At 33.7% G+C, this 9,982-nt stretch overlaps 3 protein-coding genes across 3 annotated transcripts; 2 read left to right on the forward strand and 1 right to left on the reverse strand.

Annotated features, from left to right (window-relative positions):
- The first annotated feature begins 28 nt into the window (after nt 1-28).
- Uros1 (Uroporphyrinogen III synthase 1) lies at nt 29-1,691 on the forward strand. The gene is made up of 3 exons (XM_072890334.1): nt 29-375; nt 729-958; nt 1,044-1,691. Exons 2-3 carry the CDS (start codon nt 772-774, stop codon nt 1,655-1,657), a joined length of 801 nt encoding a protein of 266 aa, XP_072746435.1. The 5' UTR covers nt 29-375; nt 729-771; the 3' UTR covers nt 1,658-1,691.
- Nucleotides 1,274-4,089, reverse strand: Pez (protein tyrosine phosphatase non-receptor pez). Its single transcript, XM_072890332.1, has 7 exons — nt 3,816-4,089; nt 3,181-3,558; nt 2,898-3,066; nt 2,668-2,829; nt 2,515-2,600; nt 2,189-2,387; nt 1,274-2,115 (listed from the first exon to the last, which is right to left on the reverse strand). Exons 2-7 carry the CDS (start codon nt 3,537-3,539, stop codon nt 1,795-1,797), a joined length of 1,296 nt encoding a protein of 431 aa, XP_072746433.1. The 5' UTR covers nt 3,540-3,558; nt 3,816-4,089; the 3' UTR covers nt 1,274-1,794.
- Nucleotides 4,090-4,343: 254 nt separating this feature from the next.
- On the forward strand, nt 4,344-7,911 carry LOC140664829 (TBC1 domain family member 13). Its single transcript, XM_072890333.1, has 10 exons — nt 4,344-4,630; nt 4,700-4,773; nt 4,873-5,001; nt 5,094-5,250; nt 5,337-5,493; nt 5,865-6,063; nt 6,137-6,338; nt 6,441-6,563; nt 6,640-6,697; nt 7,168-7,911. Exons 1-10 carry the CDS (start codon nt 4,512-4,514, stop codon nt 7,234-7,236), a joined length of 1,287 nt encoding a protein of 428 aa, XP_072746434.1. The 5' UTR covers nt 4,344-4,511; the 3' UTR covers nt 7,237-7,911.
- The last annotated feature ends 2,071 nt before the right edge of the window (nt 7,912-9,982 follow it).

The following is a 9,982-nucleotide window of genomic DNA, read 5'->3' on the forward strand; positions in this document are numbered from 1 at the left end:
ACTGGCAGTAAATTTTGGAACACAACCAAGGTCTCAGGTCTCATGCGTGCGCACGTGACAATGCGTGACAGCAACGGATCGTCTGTAAAATGAGACCTCAATATATTTTTTGTAAAAACGTTTTAAACGATATTGCATCTTCAAAATTAAATAATATCGTCGTATCGTGATAAATATTTTTGTACTTGTATGTGGAAATTGTATCTTCTAACCTAACCTAACCTAATCTAAAGTTGGTACTTTGCTATCGCGAAAATTAATTTGATTCGTTATATCGAATATCGATTATCGATTGAAGCTAATGAGTTTATTACGTGAGCAATTGGAATAATAACAAGCAAGATAGAGACGATTTTATAGATTGTTTTATATTTGGTAATGCACAGTATATATTTTATTAATTAATAATACGTTTTATAAATGAACATATGCGTGTATATAAGTGATTTTTCAATACTGACCAACATACTTGACAATCCTTTTTAGAACATATACCGCTCATTCAGATGAAATTGATTTTGCAATATTATTCAAGCTTTTACAAATGAAATAAAGTTCTTTTCTTTGATAAGAAAATGATTTTATATTTTTAAATAAATTTAAAATATATTTGGTCACATTTAAAGTTTACAACAGTTTCGAGAAAATGATCTGCAAATATTTAAATATCTACATGTACTGATATCAATTATGTTATATATGTTATAATACATATTCTTTCATTCTAGACTTTTATTTGACAAATCACGGGTGCATTCTTTTGTTTGTATAATGCTCGGGAATAATAAAATAGTGATATTATGTAAAGGAATGTCTGAAATGAGTGACAAACAAGAAACATACATAAAGACATTAGAATCTGCTGGTTATACTTGCGAATGTTTACAAACTTTGCAATTCGAATTTGTGAATATTTCAGAATTGCAAGCATGTCTGTCAACAGTGGATAAATATAGTGGTAATATATATTAGTTGTACATATTATTTTCACTTTATATATCATTAATTATATATTTTCTACAATTTGTAAATTTATGTTGTAGGTCTTATATTAACAAGTCCACGTACAGTTGAAGCTATTTCATTGGCAGTAAAGAACGATGCAAATATTCTGTATCATTGGCAACAGATACCAACGTATTGTATAGGACCTGCAACTGATTCTCTCGCAAGAAATCAATTAAATTTGCAACATTGTATCGGTAGTCAATCTGGTAATGCAAAGCAACTAGCTGAAAGAATTATTCTTGATCAAAAAAAAAATTCAAAACCATTATTGTATCCATGCAGTGAGATTGCACGAGAAACTATACCATATATTCTTAATGATAATGGAGTTACAATACAAAAAATTGTAGTTTATAAAACATTAGCGAGTGAGTTGTTGGAACAAGATTTATCAAAAATACTTAAAAAATCTCCTAGCATATTTGTTTTCTTCAGTCCATCTACAGTAGAACATATTACAACACAACTTAAAGGAAATTCTTATAATATAAAAAATGTAAGAGCAGTAGCGATAGGTCCTGTAACAAAACAGGCATTGATTAATTCTGGTTTTAATGTATATACTACTGCAGATAAACCAGAACCAGAAGCTTTGATGCATGCGATCACAACTGCTGAATGTATGGAAAATTTAACTGAAAGCATTTGATGATAATATAATATTGATTATTTATTACTAATAATCTCAGTATATAATCTCTTTTTGCACATTGTCCATTTATATAAATAGAGCAACTACGGATAAACGAGTAAAGCTTTTAATAATCATCAGATATTTCATTAAATTCAATATCTGTTACGATTTACAACATTACCAAGAAGGCACGAAATATCCGAACCAACTATCGCGGATTGATTCGCATAATAAGGCTGAGGAGGGTTTCCCCCATTGTATTTCATTTGAACCGCCGTTTCGTAATCAGGTGCCGGTCTATACGATGGTAATAATGCACGCAGATTATTTATATCCGTTGACGAAACCGACACAACTGGAAAAGGCGATGTCGAAAGATCGTTGTAACTTGTCCACCTCGTGTGACTATCCACGGTCCGGTTATCCAAACTTACGGATCCTGTTTGCTCACTTGAATCGTTTATATCATTATCCTGAAACGATATATTATCTTTAATTATATAACTAAACTGACATTGTATCATTTCAAGTGCTCAATTTACCCACAAGATAGCTATTGGATTTTTCTAAAGGACAGTGTTCTTGGTATTGCATGTAAAATGTATGTTGGGCTATACATAATCTCCACATATATTTCGCGTTACGTGATTCGGTCAATACAAATTGTTTCGCTTCTTCACCCTCCAACTGACATTCTATTCTAAACGTTTTCTTTACATTTATAACATTGCTGATGTCTTTCCATCTGTAAGATATAAAATTATTTAATATATTGCAATGTTTTCAGTACATATCCACAAAGTCGCATATACACATACATGCGTACGTGCAAACGTGTGTGTGTGTGTGTGTATAAAAAAGAAGTTAATTACCTGTAAAATTGCGTTTGTGTATTGGGATAGGTCACCATTACACCATTGACGGAAATTCCAAGAATAACTTTATTGTTACTGTTATCCTGAAATATATATTTTATATAATTGAAATAAAAAAGCTAGAGAAAAGATGTATTATGGTATATTTACTTTGGCAGCAAATGTTTCATTGCCATATCCTTCCAGCTGCATGACCATTGAGATGTACAACTCCTCTGCATTAGCTTGCGTAACATTGATAAGGCTCTTGTAATGATGTATTGCTGTATGTAAGAGAGACTCTTGTCTACCTAAATTAGTCTTAATCACTTCCTAAATACAAAAACAATGGAATATATGAAATTGTGATTAGAATAAAATCTCATGAAAATTAATGTTACATTTGGGAAGAAAGTGTACTGCTGGAGATAATCGACTGTATGTCTCTCCGAACTATAATTTCCAAACTCAGCTTGCATAGAATAGCTTGCTAATAGACTAGCCTGCCTAGAATTACAATGTATTCTTTCTTCTAATATATCGCTCTTCAATTGAAGGTAATAATGATATCTGAAAAAAAGGAAAAAATTATTATTACAGAATGTATTAAATATACTAAAAGAGAAATTAAGAAATTATAATACTTATTTAGAGATTTACATTGCTTAGGAAACTGACAAATACCTTGTCATTTCATCTTGAAGGAATTGGGCATCTGTGATATAGTACATAACTCTTAAATAAACTGTAAGGTTCTTGCCATCCTTTTCAAGTTGTCTCTTTAAAGGTTTATCCATGTCTATCCAACGCAGCATGTCAGAATCTGAGTTACTGTGACAATAAATGTAACGTAAACCAAAAAGTTCTGGCTGTCCCAGCCCTAAACGCTGTATCACATTGTTCAGGCACTCTTGACCAACACTGTCGATACTAAGTGTGCATTCTATAGAAGTAGCGTCTAACAATTCAACACAAATCACATAATGACTCTTGGACACAACATTGTATTGCTTGCTTTTTTTCAAATGGAACTTGAATGGCATTTTTACAGTTGCAAGGTAACTAAAAAACATATAGACATATTATAATTTAAGATCTAGAAGTTTAAGTGTAATGATGCAAGAAAAAATGAAGGTTAAGAGAAGTTTTGATATTAATATATGTATATTAGGTTATTATGTATGTTACGTAATAAAAAGTTTTATAGGCTTAATTTATAGGAAAATATTATAATGATAAATTATTAATGTAATATATTCAATTATAATAAAAAACTTTGAAAATATGCTTTTTTTTTATCGTGCACATATGCGACTCACCTAATGTCTTAAAATATACGTACACTCATCACTTTCTTATGTAAACATTATATTCGACGAGCGTATATATAAACCACGTGTATTTTGACACTTAACTATTATTTGACACTTTTTTCGTCATCAATGAAATGTCAATTGTGCGCATAAAATTGCTTTCTAAATACAATAGTATTTTTTTACGTACACATCTTTGTGTACACTCTTGAATAGAGGTTCGGACGCGAACCTCTATTCTTTATTTTTCCTTTTATTTTTACACATATATAGATGAAAAAGCTTTATCTGCTTTTCTCATCTATATGTGTGTGTACATACATACTTTTATTCATTTATATTTATAGTATATATCGGGAAAAAGCGTCGTATTTTTGCATCGTTGAATGAATATCGGTGCCGAGTGCCGAGAGCCGAGATATCGAGAAATTGAGGGAAAGATCTATCGATACTATCTGTCAGAGTAATGCGTGGTTGGCGATGGGGGGAGGTGGAATGTGGAGTTGGAGTTGGAGTGTGGAGTTGGTGGTGTAGTGTCAGTGACCAGTTGACCAGTAATCGTCGTTGTCTGTGACAGCTGGCTGTCTGTCGCTGTTGTAATAATTTGAAAAGCGAATATTACACGTGTCGATCTGACAATCCGCTGTCAATAATGAGAAAAACGGATATATCGCTTCGCACGTCGCTGTACACGCCTACCAAATGCCGATAAGGAACAGTAAATTTACGATTAGAAACTCCTCGCGCTACTGGAACTCCGTTTTGTGTTGTTTTCGCAAGTTTCCGCATGTTCATCGAACAATGAGTATCCTGCGAAAAAGGTAAGGTGTTGAGATTCTCAGGCAGATAAGAGTTTATATCTGTGCATTAACGAGAGTGATATTTTGCAGATTGTGCGAATTCGACGATGTTCTTAACGCAGACGAGATAGATACCGTCAGTCTCGGCAAAATATGTTTCCATGGTACGTTTGTCACATGTGATTTGATTCCAATCTGTCATGATGATCCTGACACCGCGACATTTTATGTCTTTCTCTAATTATCTGATTTTTTTATTATAGGCGTACCTGACGAGCCTGGTGGCCTGAGGCCTCTATGCTGGAAGTTATTGCTTAACTACTTGCCACCGAAAAGATCCACTTGGTCGGAGACTCTGAAGCGCAAAAGGGAATTGTATAACACCTTTATCGGTAAGAATAGGAAATGACATTTGTACAATGAAAATAATATACAATGCTTAAAACTGTTATATATAATAATTTTTTATTTGCTTGAATTGTAGAAGATCTCATTGTTATGCCTGGAGAATCTAATACAGATGACAAAGAGAGAGTTGATGTAACGTTACATGATCATCCTCTCAACTTAAATCCAGACAGTAAATGGCAAACGTACTTTAAAGATAACGAAGTTCTCCTTCAGATCGATAAAGATGTTAGGTAAGTATTGAATTGTATAATTCTGCGTTAAAAGCAGCTCTCTGTTGATAAGAATAAAAGATTAATGACAAATTATACTTATACAGACGGTTATGTCCAGACATATCATTTTTTCAACAAGGTACTGATTATCCATGTCAAAAGATAGTGAGTGCTAATGGTCAGCAACGTTTACATAATAGAGTTCAACATACTGTACTGAAAAGCGCAAATGTTGAAAGGAAGGGATTAGGAGTGATCAAGGTAACAAATTATGAACAATTAAAGTTTCCATCACCAACTTTTTATTAAATTTATTAATAGACTTTACTTATCCTTGCCTTTACACTGAACGGAAAACAGCAGGTATTATAAATGAAGTAGAGTAACATGTTTTGTTAAAATTTAACTTTCTCAGAAAAAAAAGCCGTTTTATTATACGTTTTTACATTTTCTATATAGATGTACAAAGTATATCAATAAAATAGTTCCATAACATCATACAGATATGGTTTATGTTGTACTGTCATTATAGTTTCATTATATTTTCATTATGTTTTTATTATAGTTTTATTATAGTCTAATTATATTTTCATTAGATTTTCATTACATTTTTATTATATTTTATCTATTAGATAGCAGTCTCTGTCAGAAAAGCTGCAGAAGATTACGCACCGTTGGCTGAAAATGGAGAAGCACATTGGGAAGTTTTAGAGAGAATACTCTTTTTATATGCCAAGTTAAATCCTGGTCAAGGTTATGTGCAGGGTATGAATGAAATAGTCGGACCTATATATCACGCATTTGCTTGTGATCCAGATCCAACGTGGAGAAGTGTGTATTAATAATAATATGAGAATACTTTCTAAACATTTGTCAATGATAATAAATGTTTCTCCTTTTGTAGGACATGCTGAAGCAGACACTTTCTTCTGTTTTACCAATCTAATGGGCGAAATACGTGATTTCTTTATAAAGACGTTGGATGAAGCTGAATTTGGAATTAATTCAATGATGAGTAAATTGACGAATCAAGTTAAAGCCAATGATCCCGAAATTTGGTTGCATCTGCATCGACAAGAACTGTGTCCGCAATATTACAGCTTTAGGTATTGTATATTTACATTAATGATTATCATTATTATCATTATTGCGATCCTTGTTTTTATTTTATTATTTTCATTGTAATTTTCTCCTCTGTTTGGAACTAGATGGTTGACACTTCTTCTATCGCAAGAGTTTCCCCTGCCAGATGTTATGAGAATATGGGATTCCTTGTTTGCTGATGAGAATAGATTCAGTTTTCTCATACATATCTGCTGTGCCATGATTCTGTAAGTAAAGAAATTTTATTGTATCTATAGCAATAATCTTTGTCATTCTCTAACACGTGTGTATATATATTTTTAGATTATTAAGGGACCAGTTACTGGCTGGCGACTTTGCTGCAAATGTTAAACTCTTACAGGTAAGATATATATATATAAGGTATCCTGTAATTGGTGAAAAACAATTTGCTAATGGCAAATTCTTAAGATCATTTGGAGACGATTTTTTCTCAGCGAAAATGTCGGGGCATCAATGATCACCGCGCGCGAGTTATAAGCGATTGAAAAAGAGGCGCTTTTCGCAAACTAAATTTTTTGAAGTTAAAAAAAAATTACCAAAATTACATTTTTCAGTCAATTTTAGATAGAGTTTACTATAATAGAATTTTAATTTAAGACTTAATTACAAAGATATATAATGACAAAAATTAGAAACTTGCAAAAAATGATGACGTCTCTCGATATTTTCGCTGAGGAAAAATCGACTCCAAATGATCTCAAGAATCTGTTATTAGCAGATTTTTCACCAATTACAAAACACCCTGTATATATGCATTTATATATTTATTGCAGAACAGTATAAAAAATAATATATTTTATTTACGTTTAGAATTTTCCATCGATGGACATCCAAATTGTGCTCTCTAAAGCGGCTGCTTTGGCGGGCAAGACTTTATAGTTTTTTTATGATTGTTTTCTTAATTAAACTATAATTAAGCTGCAGTGATTTTCTGGCTTGTCGTGATCGTTGCCTCTCTCTTCTTTCTGCGCTGTGCGCGATATATCATCATGAATACATTATTTTAGAAGAGAGATGTAATAAAATATAATATCATCATGTATATAAAAATGTATCGATGGCTCGATAAAAGATATAATTGTCATTTATGTTATATCAAATATTTAACACACAGCTGTACATATAATATTGTGTGCCCAACGAATATTGAGATTTATATACAGCAGTTTTGGTGCCACATGTCGCATTTTTGATACATTTAAAATGGTGGTATTTGTACATAACGTGTTACATTACAAAAGTAATACGATTAAAGACTTTAAAAGATAAATTTATACAATTGATAATATATGTATAATCATTAGGTAACCGCAGATAATTAAGTCGATGAGGGAATCTGACCTATAAGCTTTCCCCGATTAGCCGACTCAATATGAATTTTGCAATAATGCATATCATAGAGTAGATTAGTATCCTTTGTACGCGCCATAATAATTACGTAATGCATTTAAGCGAAGATATATTAAATTTTATAATCTTATTTTTATAATAAAGAAAAATGTGAAACGTCTTCAAATTACGTTTATAAAATAGAGGGAAATGTTATTAGTTTTCCACCAGATGTGTTAGAGTTTGTGTTCCCTTTATCATATTCCATCCTACGTACGAGTATCTCTACACAATTAGATTACTCGTGCAAACGCTCGACGACGTAACTCGGACCTTCTAGAAGGATAGGAAATCAAATATGCTTTCTTCATTCTTTTTTTTTTTACTCGCGAAGAGCACGCGCGCGCGGTGATCATTATTGGATTAATAAACCCGCCGCGTTTCCGAGCAGAATAAACTGAATTTCTGGATTTTATTTCATCTCGTCTCACTTTGCACAGCGTAGAATGATTGACCCGAACGACGGCGGGAATATTAATCAGGAAACGTTTGAGTTATTCGTGCGCTGAAGCTACTCGGAAACATTTCTGTCACAGTCTACGTAATATAATAGACGTACGCTGAAATTTGCATAAAAAAATGACGGCCTGGAAAAAAAATTAGATATGCGTGCATGTATAGTTGTATTAAAGAGAGAACCATGTATACGTCCTCTGTATCGCGCGAAATTAAAAAAATAGCGTTAAATATTAATATCCCTGTAAATAGCATAGAAAATTATGAAAGCCAGCTGATTCTCGGCGATCTTCTTCATCACCGACGTGTTTCGTTTGGGGTGGATACGCAGGGACCACAATTGTCGTGACGTCACGGGCCCCGCGTGGCGAATCGCTGTCGTATCTCGAGATTTTGAGGATAGACGCGCACACCGCGATCCGAATATACCGGGCATTAAAAATCGTGCAAGGTCCCAGAAAAAAAGCACGTGCGCTCGTGTGGGTGGACTTTTATGGCGGTTGATTACCTGATTTATAATCTCAATTCGTGTTCGAGGCTCAGCGACGGCGGTCGGACCTGATCGAGCCGCGTTGCAAAAAACGAAGCGACGCATATTTTTTATTCGATTTTAATTTACAAATACATTGATACTTTTTTAACCGAAAATCCGAAATCCAATAAATCTTCATACCTCGCTTATATCTTTGTTTTTCAGTGACGTGCGCGGATGACAAGTAATGCAAGGCCGTAATAATAATCTGACGGCAATCAGAGTTAATGAAGAATAAGAGAATCGTATACCCGGGAGCCCGCAGGCTCTAAAACTATAGAGAAATTAGTCGTACAGTAGACATCTATCTACCTACCGTAAACACACCCTTGTCATTAGGGTCCAAGCTTGAAATTTATCTCGGCCATACCTCTCACCGCGGACGGCTTTTCGTCTAATCAGAGGTCGCGGATTTTATGATCGGTGATGCGATCGTTAAAAGATCATCGCGCTGGCGAGACGGCTGCCGCTTCTGTCGGCAATTCATCTTTATGTATCGCTCGAGGATATACTCTTTTTTTTTTTTAATTGTAGAATCTTTTGTCTCAGAGAAATTAAATGTCGATGATTCTCGATGATTATGTCGTATTCTATGGAAAAAAAAGTAATAGAGAAAAACGTTTTCATAAATATATATTAATAATTTATTATAATATATCTATTATAATTATAAATTTTTTTTGAAAGGCATAAAAAGTGAAGAATTAATTCCTCGCAAAATTCTGCATAAAGAAGAAATTCTGAAAAATCTTTCTACGCGTAAAATTTTTCTGTCGAATTCAACGTGGATTACTAGATTTCCCACGTCAGCCTGAGGAGGTGACACACGAAGCCACGAAGTTGACGAATGTGCCAAGATCGGTCGGGGATGACTTGGCAGATTGTTCGCCAGCATTCCCAGCGGTGGTCCCGGTGCGCCTGCATACGGTTCGGATTGATGGATCTTGACCTCTCAAAGGAGTGCTTCGGCACGCCTTTCGAGACGTGATAGATTTGTGCGCGACCTAATACGGACTTGGGAATCGCGAAAGAATAACGATCGATCGATCCATTGTGCGTGTCTCCTTCTACGTCTTGTTAAAACATTAAAAACGTTTCGTACATGCGATTTTTATGACATAAGCTTCAAATTTAAACATTTTTTTCATATCGCAAAGAAAAAAAAAAGAGTTTTTTATTTTATGACGACATATGCTTCATGTCTTTATCACTCTTTTTAAATCCAGTTACGACGAGACATAGGGTGAA

Source organism: Anoplolepis gracilipes, chromosome 4 (assembly GCF_047496725.1).
Source record: "Anoplolepis gracilipes chromosome 4, ASM4749672v1, whole genome shotgun sequence".
Classification (NCBI taxonomy): Eukaryota; Metazoa; Arthropoda; class Insecta; order Hymenoptera; family Formicidae; genus Anoplolepis; species Anoplolepis gracilipes.

Coding starts and splice junctions, on each gene's coding strand:
- Uros1 (XM_072890334.1), top strand. CDS start 772: ATGCTCGGGAATAATAAAATAGTGATATTATGTAAAGGAATGTCTGAA. Junction 959..1,043: donor AACAGTGGATAAATATAGTG/GTAATATATATT, acceptor TTTATGTTGTAG/GTCTTATATTAACAAGTCCA.
- Pez (XM_072890332.1), bottom strand. CDS start 3,539: ATGCCATTCAAGTTCCATTTGAAAAAAAGCAAGCAATACAATGTTGTG. Junction 2,830..2,897: donor AGTACACTTTCTTCCCAAAT/GTAACATTAATT, acceptor TTTTGTATTTAG/GAAGTGATTAAGACTAATTT. Junction 2,601..2,667: donor ATGAAACATTTGCTGCCAAA/GTAAATATACCA, acceptor TATATATTTCAG/GATAACAGTAACAATAAAGT.
- LOC140664829 (XM_072890333.1), top strand. CDS start 4,512: ATGCCGATAAGGAACAGTAAATTTACGATTAGAAACTCCTCGCGCTAC. Junction 5,002..5,093: donor ATTGTATAACACCTTTATCG/GTAAGAATAGGA, acceptor CTTGAATTGTAG/AAGATCTCATTGTTATGCCT. Junction 5,251..5,336: donor CAGATCGATAAAGATGTTAG/GTAAGTATTGAA, acceptor ATACTTATACAG/ACGGTTATGTCCAGACATAT.